At 39.9% G+C, this 19,691-nt stretch overlaps 1 protein-coding gene across 1 annotated transcript; it reads right to left on the reverse strand.

Annotated features, from left to right (window-relative positions):
* Positions 1–135: 135 nt before the first annotated feature.
* LOC117388977 (collagen alpha-3(VI) chain) lies at positions 136–19,259 on the reverse strand. Its single transcript, XM_033986527.2, has 3 exons — positions 18,945–19,259; positions 4,090–4,198; positions 136–749 (listed from the first exon to the last, which is right to left on the reverse strand). The coding sequence occupies exons 2-3, from the start codon at positions 4,169–4,171 to the stop codon at positions 136–138; spliced, it is 696 nt and encodes a 231-aa protein (XP_033842418.1). The 5' UTR covers positions 4,172–4,198; positions 18,945–19,259.
* Positions 19,260–19,691: the final 432 nt, after the last annotated feature.

The raw sequence follows: 19,691 nt of genomic DNA on the forward strand, positions 1-19,691 counted from the left end.
GTGAGAGTCATTGAATGCTTTTATGGTATAAGCACAAGCATGTTTATTTGTTCGAGATGTGTCTATTCAAAACAAAGTAGAGTTTTGAGGATAAAAATTCACGTGTTGATGTCTTTTCCATTCCACAGCCATTCTTTAGAGATGTGACCTACCTTCTGTGAACTCATTCTGAACTATAATGGTGCGCTGGACAACCCCGTTAAGGTAGGGCAACAGCTGATCGCCCAGGGTGCGAGCGGCTCTGAAATCTGGGGCGGACAGAACAAAACTCCTGTCTGTGGCCACTGTCTCCAGGTCGGCTGAGGCAGAGTCACCGATTGCCAGCCCGAATGTTATGACCCCTGCCCTTTTCAGAGCCCTGTCGCCTGTTCCGGTGTCATCTGTGGACGAGCCTCCGCTGATCACCACTAACATCTGCGGTACGCCCTCCTCCGCCCGGCCGCCCGCATTTGAGCTCAGTAGGTTTTCAGACACTTCCTCAAGAGCCAGGCCCAGGTTGGACTCATCGCCCCCCGGGAAAGACAGCCCCTTCACGGCTTCCAGGATGGAGGCTTTGCTCTCATAGCTATTCAGGTAAAACTTAATCTCAGGGCTGCCGTTGTAAAGGGCCAAAGCCACGTGAATTTTGTCTCTGGCCACATCAAGGCTCTCAACGATTCTCAAAGCCAATTCACGCACAGAGGGGAAGTTTGCTGCTCCAACATTCTGTGATCCATCAATTAAGAGAACTAGGTCGGCTGAGTCTTGTGCTTTAAGGAGAGAGAGAGAGAAGACAAAACAAAATGGAACTTGTGAAAGCGTTAAAACAGTGAGGCAGACACAGAAACTGTACGTGCTCATGTGTCAACATTCAAAGTGAACACATTAAATCACATTTAAACGTACTGCATGAGGCTCAACTAATGAAGGAACTGTGCTTTTTATAAATGTACATAAATCATAATGATCCAGTGCTATTCAGTTGTAACACTTAAAAGTAAGTTGTAAGTTTGCTTGTCATTACTTACATTCTTATATATTTTGTATTTTAGGTATTTTATCTTCAAATCAAATAACAATTCTGCGACTATGCAGTTGTACTAATGATTGACCAATATTTTGATCCTTTATAGCTGGTATAGTAATGTTAATTAGTGATTATTTTAATAGCAGTAACTTGTCGTCTAATGTTTTCACAAGAATTACTTAGCATGAAATGTATCTAATAAATGAATCAACTAAAGAACTTATTTTCACACAGTTCCATCTCTATTGAGTTGAACCGTTCCATGCAGACTCATGTTATAGACTTCAATGACCAGTCATGACTCTGCTCATCCTTGGAGCCTCCAGCTTCACAGTAACTCAAATATGGGATTTACTATATTCACCAAAATACTACTTTGGACATGTCTGTTCATATGTACGTCCAAGTTAATATTTTGGTTTGGTCATGGTAAGCACATATTTGGAGTATGTTAGCTGCAGGTCAAAGATGTATCAGACAGATTCATCACTGTGTTCAAAAACATATGGCACAATTTACACAAACATAAACTGGCTAAAAAGACAAAAACAGAAAAAGATATAAATGCAAGACATAAGAGCGGAGGTGCGTGGTTAGCAGTGGTTAAATGCTCACTGATTTCAGAGCATTTGATTTATAATGTTTTGAAGAAGAAAAGGTAAAATCTGTAATCTTGTTCATCTTATTAATGTATATATTAGCATGATATTTGTTTCACTTGTGGCTGCCTCTCCCTGTCATCCACATGCATTTGCAGTAGGGATGCCATGATGTCCAATACTCACTATACTTTAGTACTATTGACACTATTGGTGTATTTATACAATTACTTTTAATTTAAACTGTCAAATAAATAATCAAGTTTATTCCTAGCTTTAGTAAAAAAATAACTGTAAAACGTATCTATAAATAATAATTATGGTTTCTGTTATTATTTTTGTCCACTATAGACTACATATATTAAATAGTGTTGAGTTTAAAGGTGCATTATGCAACTTTTCACCACCTTGTCTCCATGGATATGTTTTTGCTTTACCTAGAATGTTTTGCATTCAATAAATGCAAAACATTTTAGAGAAGTTTAAAGGTCCTACATAGCTTTAAGTCATGTTAGAATGTTGTTACCTCGTCAAAAACAAACTGCATTCTGTATTATTAGTCTCCAAAGCTCTGTTCCACCTTGTGATGTCACGGGGCAGTTCTTAAGTTAACAGCTCCTTTTACCTTTTGTTCAGTGGAGGTAGTAGAGGGCTGAAATGATCCAATGATTCTAGTGATGGAGGTGTATGGAGTTTAAAAACACAGTGGAGCATGACATCACAAGGTGGAACAGAGTTTGAGAAAAGAACCCAGCTTAAATATGCAGGGTTTGTGCTTTAAACCAGCAGAAATGAAACAAAACACAAGTCCAGGTATGTTTTTGATGAGGAAACAACATTTTAACATAGCTTAGAAAATGCTGCGATATGGCCCCCTTTAATGACACACTGTGGGACATTTTAGGCAAAGGAGAAACATCTCAAAGGAGACAAACACGTGGCAGACAATGCAACCCACCAAAAATGTTACATAGTGGAACATCTTGGAATTGTCCTTATAAAGTTCCAATTACTGCAACAACTTTCAGTGACTTAAATGAACAAAACTGATGATGTAAAATCACTTGATCCTGACATCCCACAGTTGCAGATGTTATAAGTTGTGCTGTATCTGCATTGTTAATTCTATGGGTGAATGCAGTGAGGGGTTATTGGGGTTACATAATACACCTGGCCGGGTTAATGTTTTGTCCACCTGTCTGCTGGACATGCTGATCATTAGTACACACAGTGACGCTGGTCCCATTTTACCTGTCCCTCCTCCAGACACAGGCTCCTCATTGACCACCCTGCTTTGGATCACTGCACCGCACAGCCCCACCACTAAATCCTGGACAATGTCTTTTAACGCCAGGAAAGTGTCTACGCTAAAAACATGGGTGTCATACGGTTCGCTAGCCATCTCTTTTAGCTCTGAATCCACTGCATCTTGTACGCCCACTGCAAAAACTTTAACCTCGGCCATTTGCAGAACCCGGGCTGGTTCAGAGACATCATCTTGGGACCTCCCGTCGGTCAAAACCACCACCATCTGAGAAACTCCATCGGGTGCGCGACTCCCAGAAGCGCTGGACAAATGCACTCGGATCAAGAAGTCCAAACCGAGACCAGTCCGAGTGCCCCCGCCATCATAGGACATAGCCTGGATGTGAGACAGCGCCCCCTGTGTTGATGGGTAAGTGTTGAGCTTGAATTCGGTTTTGGGTTTACTATTGTACCGCACCAGGGCAAACCTAAACTTGTCCCCTCCTGTGTGGTGCAAGGCGCGAATCGTGCTGAGTAAAAAATGTCGGACATGTTCAAAGTTCTCCTCTCCCATACTCCAGGAAGTGTCGACAAGAAAGTACACATCAGCTCCCAGCCCGTGTGCACAATCTTCAGGAGAGAAAACTCAAGGTTACTGAATGTAACCCTGGTTCTCTCAATGTGAAGCAGCTCTGTCCAATTCAATTTCAACAACAGTAAAACACCAAGCGCAGTTTCAAGCTTTAAGTATGGATTTAGCCAATGAAAACACTTTTTAAACATGTTTTATTTGTACAGTATATATCTCAAAAATGCTGACAATATTTTAAAATGAAGTCATCTAAAGGCATAATGTCCAAGATTTGTAAATTTGCGCTGCATAAAATATAAAAGTTGTTTTTATTTTCCATCCCTAATAAGCAAAAGTGAATGTATCTGTAAAAACAATACTTACAAACAGAACCTACCACTTGTTTAAAGGAAGCGACCATTTTAATATTTGCTTCTCTCCAAATTACAATGGAGGAAAATCTACTTTAAAATGTATGAGCAATATTAATAGTGACACAACCAACCAAACAATCACTAAAATAAGGATTTGTTTCCATACATTCACCGCAAATGCTGCTTATTATGCCTTTAAATCACAACCATGTCTTTTTGATAAGTAAATTCATAGAAACTTTCTGCCGTAACCATGGAAACTATCTGCTTTACTGTATATGTGGCTGTACTTACCCTCCTGAGCTTTTAGGGTTGTGGGGAGTCCTATGAGGAGGAAACCCAGAAGGGCACAGAGTGGTAAGACCCTGTGCCGCATCTTCTCTCACTTTACCAAAGGGGACACCTGTAAGAGACACACAAGACCCAAGTTAATTTCAGAAAAGCATCCAACAAGATTAGACATTTTGGAACAATGGTGCATCTTCTTAAGTAAATGTCTTCGTCAGCTGCAGAAAGCTTTGTATAGATCTTGTAAAATTGGAACATTGCAATATGTAAAAGTCTCACAAGAGGTAAAATATGGCTACGCTTCAAATGGCATCACTACGTTCTATTGAGCGCTCTACTGACCACTCACTTCTACTCTCAGGGAAGTGGGAATCCCATTCATGTAAATTGAGAATTTGGAAACAGTTTTGCTGCTAAAACATGATATAAAGTAGTTTGATTTGTGTAAAATGTTCAATGTTCATGTGGCCAACAAGTCAACACTGCACCAATTCTCTGGGAGGCTTTACAACGGCTGTGTGGTCCCTATAGAACGTATTTGCTGATAAGATCTACAGGTCGATGGAAAAAAATACAACCTGAAGGTGAATAAGGCCATTACGTTTAATAGAGATGGGAGGCTGGTTCAAAATAATACTTCAAAATACTAATTTGTGTAATAAAAGGAGCTCAAGGGCCAGATTAATCATGTAAATTGTCAGGTTTATCATTGGATTTTACTTTTCTAATGTTTTAACAACACTTTTGTTGTTGTTGTTGTTGTTGTTGTTGTTTTTGCAGCTGAATACTTCTAGTTTACTTTACGTTTTAATTATTATTAACGAAACATTCGAAATGGCAGATGTTGTAATATGTTTACAGTGCTCAGTGTCCAGAAGTGAAATACAGTCCCCTGTGCTAATGCCGTATTATGAAGTGGTAATGATGAATAACACCTGTTAATGCTTCTGCCAATACATTTTAATAGTCCATTTTGTTTGGCATCTACTACTTTTTCCACCTCACAAAATCCAGTTCGGTCATGCGGATTTTGAACATAAAGTTTTTTACAACACGAGCTCAGTTGACCAGAAAGCACTTTATTTATGATTGGAGAAATGTATATTGATGGACAGTAGCTTGTTGCAGTGGCACCCAAATACAGATATGATTTATTGCACTGCTGAATCTAATGAACTGTAATGTTTTTACTGGCATTTATGTGAAAATAAATGCAGACACAATGCACTGCAGAGGTGTGGGTAGCTGTAATAGGAGCACAAAACATTTATAGAAGGAAAATCCAGGCAAATAAACTAATTTAATGATGCCAAAACTCCAGCTGTGAGACATGATTTGGCAAAGAACAAACTTCTCACCCTCATAAACAGTGATAAAACTACATGGCCTTAAAAGACCCATGAAAACAACACTGTTTTGTGAATAAATTCATGTTCGAGCTACAGCACACTTCATTAAAGGTGTACTATGTAACTTTTCCCCAAGTGTTTGTCTCCATTATTGCTTTGGTTGCAATTTTTCACACAACAGTATTAAACATATCAATCTCTATGGAGACAAGCAGGGCCACTACTGAGTTAGTTAACTGGTCAGATTTGTGGAGAGGCAAGCCTGCGCATAGTCAGAATGCATGTTTTTGTCATGATCCCAGTCTGTCCCTGTGTTTCTGTGCTTTTTTTCCCCTTCTGTGTCTGAGCCTGGAGCTGGGCGGAGACTCTGGCACCGCCCACTACACACCTGCAGCCAATCAGCAATCAAGCCTCCACCTCAGGAGCAGAAAGGGACTGGGGAGCCAACACACGTCGCCAGATCATCCGTGTATACTCCGTGGTACAGTTCCACTTGGCTCAGTCTAGTTTTTCATCCGTATGATCTCAGTACTCAGCTGGTTATTCTCGTTTTTCGCCAGATCCCTGCACCTCTGCCTCCGACCCAGCTCTCTAATATCTGCTACGTCAATCTACATTTACATTTCCCTGTTTGTAAATAAACTCTCTCTCTCTCGACTTTTTACCGCGAGTCCGTATCCTTGATCCTCCAGACATTACAACATAAAATAATTCAGTTGACATGTACTGTAATAGACTTCTCCACTATACAAAAGGCACATTTTGTCATACTTTGTTTCATTCATTTTTCATTAATTATTCACGCACTTTTAGCTTCATCTTGAAACACAAGACTGATGATGTCATATTTCCAGATGGCGGCGCAAGAACCAGTTTTTCCTATTCATTACATTGTACTTTGTCATTAAATATCTCATAGATGAACGCGCTTTGTGTTGTGCGTCCTGATTGGCTGTTGGACTGTAGACCATTGTCCATCAGTCTCCTCCGTGCCGTGTCTCCTGTACAAATTTACATAAATGTTTGATTGACACTACAGCAGAGCAACGCCAGAGCAAAAGAGAAATGTGAGAAAGTGTTAATGCTTGTGTGAGAAAAGTGTATAAAGTGTGCGGTGAGGGGTTTCATAGCCAAAAAAAACATAGAATAATTGTAAAAATAAAGTTGATACTTCACGGATTTTGCCTATTGCAGGTTATTTTTAGGACGTAACCCCCACGATAAACGAGGGACCACTGTATTACAAAAACATATCTACATTTTAATGATATTTGATCCGCCCCCTGTCTGTATTATATATTATTGCCCTATAGAATGTAGTGATGCCATCTGAAAGCCAGCAATAATACGGTACTTTATAACTACAGTACTATAGCAACAAGCATCCCAGAACAGATTTATAAAAATGTCACTGCCAATCTGCGCCTACAGCTGCCTTGACTGACCACCACCAATCACTCGCCGTATTTATAGTGGCGTAGTGGGCGTGGTGTCTTGTCCGAGGGTAGAACCATTGGGTTTATAGTTTTATTTATTATGTTTTGTTTTGTTTTTTTAAGGGCAAGGATTAAAATGATAAAGGTTAGAGAACAGTATATTTAATCTTAGCCTATATCACGATCAATGCAACATCAAATATGGAAATTTACTATCGCCCTCTAGTGGAAACAAAGCATAAGCACACACTACATCGAGAGGACGGACCAGTGTAGACAGTAATGCAAATAGTTCAATAGAAATGACTGAAATGTGTTTGAAAGGTGCAGCGCTCTGGCCAATGGATAAAGTGGCCATTTACAAACTGTTCAATAAATTTCCAGTGAAACCTCTTGATAAAATCAGAAGTGATGAGTGTTAGCCAAAGTTCAAAGGCATTTTCAGAAAGAAAGGAATGCAAGGAGGATTAAGTAGGTTTGGATCAAAGCTGCTGCGTATGGCACTCATAAATATAAAGCTTTCAAATGCACTATGAAAAACAGGTGTGAAAAATATGTGCGATAGTCAGCATTAAAAACCAAAAATAGTGCCACAGCAAATCAACAGAATGCTCCTTGTCCCCATAGATACACATAAACTACTTTGAACTTGCCTTGCATCAGATCTGGCAACCTCATGTGTTTGGGTAAAAAAAAAGGGGGTGGTCTAACTCAGTCATTTCCTTCATCTTAAGGAAATCCTGTCCCTAGAGGCGGAGCAGCAGATGTTTATTCTCCCGCTGTATGCGCCTCAGTCAGTGGTATCAGGTCGGGCTGCTCCGTATAAAAAGGCCAATCTGATATTTCTTCAGTGTATTTATTAAAATAACAAGTATGTTTGCAGTATTTTAACATGCAGTTTTCATATAGACGTCCTAAAACAGTACTTTAGACTTATAGCAGGGGATTTGCCATGACTTACTAATCGTCACAACTGTGTCAATAATGAAAACTTTGAGCAAATAAGGCTGGTTTAGAATTAGGCTTTAATTAAGATCATGATGAAAACTATAAATCTAAAGACAGTTGTGTTCAGACAAATTTACAGACGAAGAGGCGCGGTCAGAGGAAATGTGAAATACACCTGAGTCAGTATTAATGAATTAAACAAGAGAGAAATGTGAGAAAATGTTAATGCCTGTGTGAGAAAAGTGTGTAAAGTGTGTGGTGAGGGGTTTTACAGCAAAAAAAATAGAGAATAATTGTAAAAAAAATAAAGCTGTTCATGGATTTCACCTTTTGCGGGTTATTTTTGGAACGTGACCCCTGCGATAAACCGGGAAACACTGTAATTCAGTAATAGTTTTGTTTAATTTTGTATGTTATTTTAGATATATATATGTGTGTCCGGAGTGATGGAAGTCTGGGGGTCCCTATGTAGACTGACCCAGCCCCAGATAAGCAGAAGAAAAAAATGGATACATGTTGGGTTTTTTTTAGATATTTTTTGAAACACTGTATATTTAGAATCAAATTTTCTGGTATCATTTTTAACAACAAACACACCTGTGATGATTAAATGCCAGGCAGATACATTTAATGCTGTACTGTGAAGATTCCAGGTCAAAGCAGTAACATTTTGAGGACCAGCAAGTGGCAGACACTGCACTAGAAAAGTTACATAGCGCACCTTTAATTCTGTATAAAAATAATGAGGTAATTCTGATCCTGATGAGCGGCCTCGTCTTTATATTCGTACAATATAGATAGTGTTCTGGCTGTTTTGCAACCCTCATTTAAATAGCACGCTTTGATCCGCTTCATCTCCGCGGCCCCGTAGTCCTCCGTCGGGCTGGGCAGCAGATGTTTACGCTCCAGACTCTTGAGTGAGTGATTTCAGGTCACCCAAAAGCCACTTCTGCAGAGTCTGTGAGGTTTTGGTCCATGTGTCAACACCACGACTTCCTCTGACCACTACAGACGAGCTCAGTCTCAGTGTGTGCAGCCAAAACAATGTGAAGGAGCAATTAAGGCGACGAAAACACGCTAGAGAAGTATACTGTTTTTAGAGATTTTGAGGATTTCAAAGGCAAACAGCAAAAGTCACTGACAAAGCTTTTAAAGTTGTTTACCTTTGAGTCAGCTGAGAAACACTTTTTTTTAAAAGTAGATTTAGTCACGATAATGCAGCAGCTCTTTGTTGTAATGTTAAGCTGCACTATGTAACTTTTCTGATGGGGTGGTTTGTTAATGCTCTATCTCAAATGCTCCACAGTATGGCATTAAAGTTACCTTGCATTTATTCATTTACAGGTGTTTTCTTGCTTTAAAAATATCTTTAAAATCACATCCATACAGGGTTTTCTGCGCAGATTTGACCTGTAACTCGGCCCGGTAGCATCACTTTTTTGTATCCACTGAGAGAAATAAGCTTAATGCCATACTGTGAAACATTCCAGGCAAAGCAATAACATTCCATGGAGACAAAAAAAAAAAAACTATAAATGTAAACAAATGCAGCTCCACTCAGTCAAATGATCGAAGAATAAAAGCAGATCTACTTTAAGTATAAACTCAACAGTAAGATGTACATGAAGATACACCATAGATACGATACCATAGATGTCTGTGTTCCCCTTGACAACGTATAGATGCAGTTACACATTAAAATACTGTACGTGCACCACATTATGAGCAGTATTCTCAAACAAAACCTGCTGTGTTGTGCTTGTGTTTGTTATAGTTATAATCAATGACACCCGTGGATCATTATTTTGTAATTTGCACATTTTCAGTCACACTACTCATCCAGTGACTTCCACGTTAGTCCAGCGCAATTCAGCCAAATCCTGTGCACACCAGCAACTGAGAAACTAAATTGGAGAATATACAGAGGAGTGGGCGTGTGCTGGTGGCTGTGAAAATGGGGATTAATTGTCAATATGACGTTTTGCGATTAAAGCGATTGATCAAACATAAACAAATCACTCCAAATGCAACTTCGGGTGAGTAAATGGTGAGAGGAAACAAGTACAACAGGTTTAAAAGTTGTAAAAAGTTGATTTAGCAGCGTAGGTCTGCTTTAAAAGTTGAAGGAGCCACATGTTATGCAATATTAGCCACTATAATTCACAAAAACAGCACAGCAAACCAACAAACTCTAGTCGTTTTGAATCAGCAACTTTACAAATAAGAACAAAGCTTCCATATTGTTTGGGTAGAGACTGTGAGCTTGAACAGTTCATTGTTATAAAGCTGTTTAGATTAGATATGTTTGTGTATGCAAGTCGCAAACTAAATCCTACGTTAGTAACTGATCGTGTTTACATTCCCCGAGCAGTATGGACCCGTAAACTGCTCAATATGTCTGCGCATGTTTGCAAATACATGTGTTATATTTAGAGCAGTGTCAAATTTCATTGATGGAGACAGATGCAACAACCATAAAACCAGGAGCGCAGCTGGACCTCACACCGCCATTTATAAAAGACCACACAAACGCAAACACAAATACAACGACAAGATCTCACAGTGCAGCTCAGCCTCCTTTGTTTGAGATATTGAATTCATCCGTAACAAATCGTAATGTGACAATGATTAGCAAATCCTTCCCACGTTATACAAAGCTGCGTATTCACAATAACCATGAAACCCACAACACTCGCTCCAGAGACAACACCACCCCTGTCCTCAAACAACTCCACTGCAACACCACGTCCAGGTCCTCCTCATCACCTACAAGCCCCTCCATTATCGGGCCCCTCCTCATCCCGCATGGCCAAAAAAAAAGTCACCACCTGGATTTAACTAAGCAAATATGTTGGTGTTGCTGCAGTTGGTCCGGTCTAGATTCAGCAGAATGAGGTCAGCTGACACCTGAATATACTGAATGACCAGGTTATTCCATCAGTGGATTTTTGGGCGTATTCCAAGATGACAATGCCAGGATTCATCGGGCTCAAATAGTGACAGAGTGGATCAGGAACATGAGACGTCATTTTCACACATGGATTGTCCACCACAGAGTCCAGACCTTAACCCCATTGAGAATCTTTGGGATGTGCTGGAGAAGCTGCAGCGTCAGACTCGACCAGCATCAATGCAACAGGTGAAACATTAATGCAACACTGGATGGAAATAAATCTGTGACATTGCAGAAGCAAAATCAAACTTTTTTTGTCCAGGCAGTGCAGTTAAAAATGAAGACCTGCTTGTTGGTAGATTTCTCTTGGTGTGTCTCTTATTTAGTCTTTGTTCAGTCTTGGTTTGGACCTTAGCCTTGGAGTCTGATTAAAGTTTCAGTAGGTAACTTTTCAGGTGGGTCTGCCTGCTTGTTTCTGTGGTGATATTATTGTTTTTGCCTAGAATGTTCCACAGTATCACATTAAACAGGCCAGTTAGGTTGGATCTGCGAGTTCAGTCACAGTAAGAATTAATTATTTAATTATTTATTTATTAAGAGATTTTTGGTGCAATAAGAACACCTGTAATAAAATAAATACAATTATTATTATTATTATTATTATTATTATTATTATTATTATTATTATTATTATTATTAGTATTATTATTATTATTATTAGTATTATTATTGTTATTATTATTATTATTATTATTATTATTATTATTATTATTATTATTATTATTGTTAAATAAATAAATAAATATAAACATAAAAAAATAAGCATTCCAGACAAAGCAATTACATCTTCATGGAGACAAAAAAAGTTACATAGTGAACCTTTAAGTACTGTTTCCTTTACATCATCCTCTGGTGAAGCACTCGACTGTACTGAACTCCAGCCAAATGCAGCTGATCAATGTTTGTTTTTTTGTTTTTTTTGTTATTTATTATTATATTTTTAGCGCCAAATACTGATGAATGCAACATTTTAATTTGTTTTATGAAAAGAGAAATAAACATGATTTGCTTTGGCAACAGTAATTAGGAAAAATCCAAACAAATCAAGCACATTCTAACTGAAACCCCAAGTAAACATTTTCTTACAACCAATATACACACGTAGAAAACAGTTCATGGTATCGTATAAGAGCCGATACTGACATTTTTGCTGCCTCGGATATTGGCTTCCAAATATCAGTGCAGCCAACATCCTGGCTGGACGTATAAATTGATGTAATAAGAATATTTACAGGTTGTGTTTGGCCCAGAAAATCTCATAATAGTTACATTTTTATTCACACAAATTTGTTCTGTAGTTACTTCAAATTATAAACAACAGCTACAACACATTTGGATCAGTTTTGTCGTATTTTATTTTTGTTTAAAGGAAATAAATGCTGTTTTCTGTCTCTGCCCTGGTATCAGTTAATATCGGCAATCAGCAGATACTTAAATCCATAGAATCGGTATCGGAACTGAAGCTGGGCCGATGCATCTGTTGAAAAAAGGCGATCTTTGTACAATTCCCAAGCCTAAACGTTGTATTATTATCATTACCATATAGAAAATGACATGTTAAATCATAATTTTGGAAGTCCTCATTATTTACTTCCATTTAATTCCAGAAAAGTCAAAGTAAAACTGTGTTCAGAGATCCAGTCATATTGGCCCAGCTGCATTTACACTGGCCCGGCCTCCCTCGCTCCTCCATGTACCAGGGTACCACACATTACATCATTTCCTGATTCACCAATCAAAATATATTCTGTTCAGCCAGTTCCAGTCACGTAAGCCCCTGTTTATGTTATGTATGAACAGAACAGGCATGACCACAGGAAACGGCCCAAAGCTAAAACTGACATGCTGTTTTTCATTCATTCACATTTTTTTCTGAACCGTACAACTTAATGATCTGGTTTTGTCCAGCAGAATGTCGCTTATCGCAGCCAACACAGCAGCAATAACTTAATAATAATAACACAGGGTGACAATGTAAATGCTTGGCCCAGGTTTGAACTGTCAGCCCTTCAGTTCTGAGCAGTGCTTAACCCACTGTGCCACTGCGAGTTAAGCATTAAAGGTCCTATATTACACAAAACTGACAAAAATGAGTTTAAAGTCATGTTATAATGTTGTTACCTCCTCAAAAACAGACCTGGAGCTGTGTTTTGTTTCATTCACACATATTTGAGTAATCCTGCATTGTTAGGCTTTCTCAAAATGCTCTGTTCCACCTTGTGATGTCATGAAGTGGTCGTTTTCACATTAAAATTTACCCTCAGTTCAGTATAGATTGGTAATTCCAGAAGCTGAAATGATCCAAATGATTCTAGTGAAGGTGTGTGGAGTTTAAAAACACAGCGGAGCACTTCCTGTATTACCACATGATGACATCACAAGGTGGAACGGAGTGTTTTCCATCTGAGAGAATAACTCTAAATGTGCAGTGTTTGTGTGTTAAACATGTGAATGAAACAAAACACAACTCCAGGTCTGCGTTTGATGAGGAAACATCATTAGAACATAGACCAGAAAATATCCCTTTAATTAAATCCTCTTTAAAGTTGCACTGTGTAACTTTTTTGGTAGAGGTTTCGTCCCCTGCTCGTTTCTATGGAGCTGTTATCGCTTTGCTTGGAATGTTCCACAATACGTCCATGGAGAAAGTTAAGTGACACCAAGTTACAGGTCAGATCTGTGGAGCAGCAACAGTAAGAATCCATGTTTTGATGAAATTCTAGATGGATATGTTTAATGCCATAATCAGAAACATTCCAGACAAAGCACTAACGCGGTGGTGAACGCTCCCACTATGAAAGTCAATGCTCCTTTAAATTCAGTCCAGATGCAGAACTGATGACTACTACAAATAAAAACTATAAAAACGGTATCTTCCTTCAGTTTTGCTCGATATGCAAACAGCGCGTCGCAGAGCAGCTCACGGTCCTCACAGGCAGGAGGCGCCGTGACATGTGTGGCCCAGATGAGAAGAAGAGGAGGAGGATGAAGAGGAAGAAGAAGGCAATGTGGCTTCACAGCTGGAGCGCGTTACACCGTCTGACAGAGAGCAGATGTGAAGTTTAAACACATCACGACCAATCCAGGCCCCCGGGCGCCAGCTTAGGTCCATTTGGTCAAACCGACTCTCATGGCGCGTTAGAGGAAGAGATGACACATTAAGAAGATAAAGAAGAACATAAAAGGAAACGCTCAGCAACAGGTGATGAGACTAATTCAGCGAAACCATTGTCTGACTCATAAAGATTGTGTTTTATCGGCTAATCGAGCGATTCTCTACAGTTCAGTCAATTTGTGCAGATAAGTACGGCCTCCAGCTCTGGGATTCTGAAGGTAATTTCTGTAAAATGTGGCCTGCAAAACAATCCATGTAGGCAGAATTATGCAGATGTTTGGACGTTATGTGCTGCATTAGAAAGCTACGGTACAGAATGTGTTGACAAATTTACATAAACGTTGGATCGCAGTGTGACTCTGAAGTGCTGTACGTTTGCAAATTGTTTTCTCCTCGACAAAACCCACAATGTCGATGAAACGTTCTGCACCGACAAAGACGCCTACGAAGGTTTGAACTTTGAGAGAGTTTAAACGAGAGAAATGTGAGAAAATGTTAACGCCTGTGTGAGAAAAGTGTATAAAGTGCGTGGTGATGGGTTTTACAGCAAAAACATAGAGAATAATGTAAAAAATAAAGCTGATACTTCACGGATTTCGCCTGTTGTGGGTTATTTTTAGAACAAAACCAGGGACAGGGTATTTGAATGATTTGTTATCCTTAAAATGCACTTTGTGACTTTTGTGTTACGTTTCACAGTATGGCATTAAACTCATATATCTCCATGGAGACAAACAGGTGACCCAAAATGACACCTCGACCTGTGAAGACACATTTCAGTCTTAAAAATATCTGTAATTTAATGAATCCAAGGTAGGTTTAATGCCATACCGTGGAACATTCCAGGCAATAACAGCTCAGTGGAGACAGACCAGAATTTGAAAAGTTGCATATTTATAAAATGCATGGATGTCGACCTAAAATGAGGTAATCTCTGCTAAAAGATGCTAACTCCACACAGTTACATCACATCAGTCTCAAACCTTTATGTATTCACTGCAAACATCAGAACATCTCATCTTTTCCCTGTGCAGTTTTAAAGTAGATTTACTGGCCTTGAATGTTTCAGCACAATAGTTTTCAGACTAAATCTTTCTAAAATTTGTTCCAACCTTGAAGACATCTGCGCTGCATCACGGAAAAGAGAAGCCGGAGAACACAGAGAGCCATAAAAGACTGATTTATACAACGTTCCTACAAAGCACTCTGTAAGGAATTTATCTAATGGAGAGTGGCCAAAACAGCTCAGCCACAGCCTCGAGTCCTCAAAATGGAGCCCATAAACAAAAAACACATATTTAACATAACGTCGTGTATCAAAATGAAGTGAGCCAGTTTAATTCAAAGAGGCTGCTTTGATTGTAATTGTAAAGATGCAATGCCCAAACCCGGACAATGGGGGGCGACACGAGCTCAGTTGGTGGAGTTTGTTCACTTTTTCACTGATCTGAAGGTTTGTGGTTTGAATCCTGCTCTTGACATAAAAAACATCACATGGTAGAGTGGACCATTCCAGCTCCCACAGATGAATACTGTTGTTGTGTCCTTGGGCAAGACACTTAACCTCTCTCTCACTCGCAGTGTGTGTGTGTACACTGGTGTATGAACGTGTGTGTGAATGTGTGAGTGGTACATATATAAAAATGTGTCTATTTACTATCGTTCTTGGGTATATTAAATAAAGTACTGATCAACTTATGGCCACTGAATACAAACTCATTTCACTAAAACATACACTGCCTGGACAACCAAAAAAACAAAAAAATAAAAATAAAAAAGTTCACACACTCTAATATTTGGTTGTTAAAATAAGATAAGATCTGCCTTTATTAGTCCCACAGTGGGGAAATTCCAGTATTGCACCGCACAGTTCCACCTTTAGCTTTGCATTATTTCGATTTCGCTTCTACAATGTCACAGATTTATTTCCATCCAGTGTTGCATTAATTTTTCACCTGTTGCATTGATGATGGTCGAGTCTGATGCTGCACAAAGCTTCTCCAGCTCATCCCAAAGATTCTCAATGGGGTTAAGGTCTGGACTCTGTGGTGGACAATCCATGTGTGAAAATGACGTCTCATGCTCCGGCCTATGTGCTTAGTTAAATCCAGGTGGTGACATTTTTTTGGCCGGGCAGTGTAGTTTTTAATAGAATTTACAACATATTTATTTGTTGAAGTTTTTTTTTTTTACTTCTTGGCTGGACATGGGCACCAGATGTGACATAAGTAAAGGGAATTCCATAAGTGTTACCTAGCAACCATACTGTGAATGGTGCTTTTCCATCGTCAAGGCACTCACAGCTTTTTACATCAACTCACCCCGTCACACAGCAGTGCACACGGACACTGGGGGCGAGGTGGGTGTGTCTTGCCCAAGGACACAAAGACAGCATTCACCTGTGTGACCTGGAATCACACCACCAACCTGTGGGTCAGTGCATCTGCTGCTTTACCAGTGATGTTTACATAGAGAGCGGGATTCAAACTGCCAACCTTCAGATCAGAACTACTATTTCCCACAATATGGCCGACTTGTGATTTGACAAATATAAACACGCGCACTTTATTTTGTTAAATGAATGTTTAGACTGTCAGAAAATGTGTTCTTTTTTCCTGCACAAGCCTTTTTAGAGCTCTACTTCCCGTAAATGTTGACTTATTTTTCAACTTTTCTGCACAAACTGACTGGCCGCTCGACTGATGAAACTAAATATTTACCACAAGTACTATCCCACCAAAGTAAGTAATAATTAGAAAAACATGAAAACTTGTCATGTGCACTTTGGGGTCACTTTGGGGTTGGGTTTCCCGGGCTCCACTCAATAAGCGTGGTCATCCGTGGTCGATTGATTTACCATATGTATTCCATATCGCACGTTCAGCCCCGTTTCATCTTCATGGCGCGCAGCGTAAGCACGTACAGTATCTCCGACGGTATCCTAGCAACGGGCAATTTGCTGGTCGTTTATAACAAAAGAGAAACATGTTTGCCATTTGAAAACCTCACTTTTTCCAACATCGTTTCATTAGGTTATAAAGCACGGAATAGCTTAATTTTCCACATCTATCCCAACTGTAACACGGCGATGACAGCTGAATTCCTACAGCGTGCACTAAACCATGTACGCAGAGGTGGAAGATTAATAGCCTCCACCTGGACTACAGACCCAAGCACAGACCCCCCTCTACCCACTCTACTGCTCCCCAAAGCCGCCCTCCTCCTCCTCCTCCTCCTCCTCATCCTCCTCTTCTCGCTCACAGGACCAAACCCGGCTGGTCTCCTGGTTCCTCTGGCCTTCATTGTGGAAAAGCCTTTCTTAACACGTTTTTCCGTTCGTTTCGCTGAGGGTGTGGTTTTAACACGGGGGCTACTGCTGCAGTGGAAACAGAAACACAACTGACTGAGCCGTCCAGCGGGTTTGAAGAGTCAGATTAAGGGTGGATTTACAAGACATGTGATCAAATATGTGGGTCGGATGTCGTCTTTAGTTTTTTTACAGGTTACGACTGAGCAAACTCGACCAGACCGGTTTTCTCGTACATAACGACGGTGCATTGGTGTTTCAAGAGATTCGGATCTAAAGTGAAGGTGTAGAGCGTTTCAGAGCAGTTTCTACAGCATGAGGAACTAAAAAAGACACGATTATTTTGCATAGTTTGCATCGTGTCCTGAAATAGGCGTAGAGGATGCAATGGAGTACGACTTTGAGCGAGAAGGAAATTGAAAAGATTGAAGGATTCTACAGACTTTTTATAAGATCACAGATGACAAAGTTCATGGGGTAAAAAACTCAGACGCTCCAGCAAGTTGAGGACTATCAAAATGTAATAAACGTTTGCAGCATAAAAGCTTCAAATGAAAATAAACAGCAATTTTCTATCACAACTTCCCACTCAAACAGCATTTCTAACCTAAACATGTGCAAAGGAAACCTACGGCACACGCCCCTCCGCTTCACACATGCATCATCACAACACGAGGGACCGTTCGAGGATCTCTCCTGTTTTAACTGCGGTTCACCTCTTCACCTCTCCGCTCTCTGACCATTTAAGTACAGGCTTCTGTCAGCTCGACGCACGCTGGCCGATATTTATGAGCAAAAACATGTCATCCCAACACCAAACTGACGCGAACTTGTTTTGACGAGAGCTGTGTGTTCACGTGTTCACATCAAACTGACCAAAACGACTTTCTTCATGTGTACGGGTTGGGTTGGCAATGATCTGATTATATTTTTGCAATTAATTCGTGTGTTAAAACGTCAATCATTGCTCAAAAAGTTCAGTCAGTAATGATGCAATTAAAGGAACTACAGTATATTATGCAAAAAAAATGACACTTGTGAGGTTTAAGTCATGTTTTAACGCTGTTTCCTGCTCAAAAACACACCTGGAGTTGTGTTTTTGTTTCATTCACACATGTTTGAGTGATGTTGCATTAATAGTCTGTCACATCTCCACAGCCCAAAACGCTCTGTTCCACTTTGTGATGTCATGAAGTGGTAGTTTTCAGTGGTAGTTAACAGCTCCTTTTACCTTTAGTTCAGCAGAGATTGGCAACTCCGGAAGATGAAATGATCCAAATGATTCTAAAAATGAAGGTGTGTGGAGTTTAAAAACACAGTGGAGCACTTCCTGTATTACCAAATGATGACATCACAAGGTGGAACAGAGTGTTTTCTCAGCCTAAATATGCAAGATTTGTGCGTTGTGTGAATGAAGCAAAAAATAAAATAAAAATGCAACTCTAGCTCTGTTTATGATGAGGAAAACGTATTACAACATAGATCAAAATAACTATTAACTGCATAAATATTACTTTACACAGTTTGTTTAGAAAATTTAAGTGAAAGTATGAATTTATAAACTTTTTCTTATCATAGATACACTTGGATTATTGTGCAGATGAACAATATAATGCAAAGCCCAATGCAAACAAGGTCAAGTTTGAGATTTTATGCAGGAAAAATGAAGCTTTCTGCAAAACATTTGAGAAGAACTGCAGTAGTAGTAGTAGTAGTAGTAGTAGTAGTAGTGATAGTAGTAGTTTGGACTTACCCTGAGTGCAAGTAGAAATATTCCACTGTATCTGAAGAAAAAGTAAAATTACTACAAGTTGGGCTTTTATGTCATTGTCATCCAGGTGAAACGTTCCAAAAGATGGTTGAGCCGGAGGTATGGAAGCAGAGGGAAGAGTCCGGAGAGGAGAAGAGGAAGAAGAGGGGAGGGAGAGTTGGTTTTTAGGCTGTGAGGGAGTCAGACAAACCTCCCGGTCCCAAACCAAGAGGGCTGTGGTGAACGGTCCAAGCAGGGGATGGGACAAACTTCCACAAAGTCCTGGAGTTCTGCCACCTCGACTATTCCTCCTCCCACTGGCTCTGGAAAAGAAGGGAAAAAAGACAAGAAAAGTTTGTGAGTGGAGAGAGAGAGAGATGGGCGGGAGTGGTGGATGGAGGAGGGAGAGAAAGGGGATGAGAGGGGGGAGCGAGAGAAAGAGGGAGAGAGAGAGAAGGGAATGAGAGAGAGAGAAAGTGAGAGGGAGAGAGAAGAGGGATGAGAGGGAGAGAAAGAGAAAGTGAGAGAGGGGGGGAGAGAGAAAGGGAGAGAGAAGGGAATGAGAGCAAGAGAGAGAAAGAGAATGAGGGAGAAAGAGAGAGGGGGAGAGAGAGAAGGGAATGAGAGAGAGAGTGAGAAAGAGAGAGGGGGAGCGAGAGAAAGAGGGAGAGAGAGAGAAGGGGGATGAGAGGGAGAGAAAGAGACAGTGAGGGGGGGAGAGAGAAAGAGGGAGAGAGAGAATGGAATGAG

The sequence above is a fragment of the Periophthalmus magnuspinnatus genome, chromosome 21, assembly GCF_009829125.3.
Source record: "Periophthalmus magnuspinnatus isolate fPerMag1 chromosome 21, fPerMag1.2.pri, whole genome shotgun sequence".
Taxonomy (NCBI): Eukaryota; Metazoa; Chordata; class Actinopteri; order Gobiiformes; family Gobiidae; genus Periophthalmus; species Periophthalmus magnuspinnatus.

Excerpts from the sequence above, each read along its gene's own strand:
- LOC117388977 (XM_033986527.2), bottom strand. The coding sequence starts at position 4,171 with ATGCGGCACAGGGTCTTACCACTCTGTGCCCTTCTGGGTTTCCTCCTC. Across the intron at positions 750-4,089 it reads AACCCTAAAAGCTCAGGAGG|CACAAGACTCAGCCGACCTA; the intron begins GTAAGTACAGCC and ends CTCTCCTTAAAG.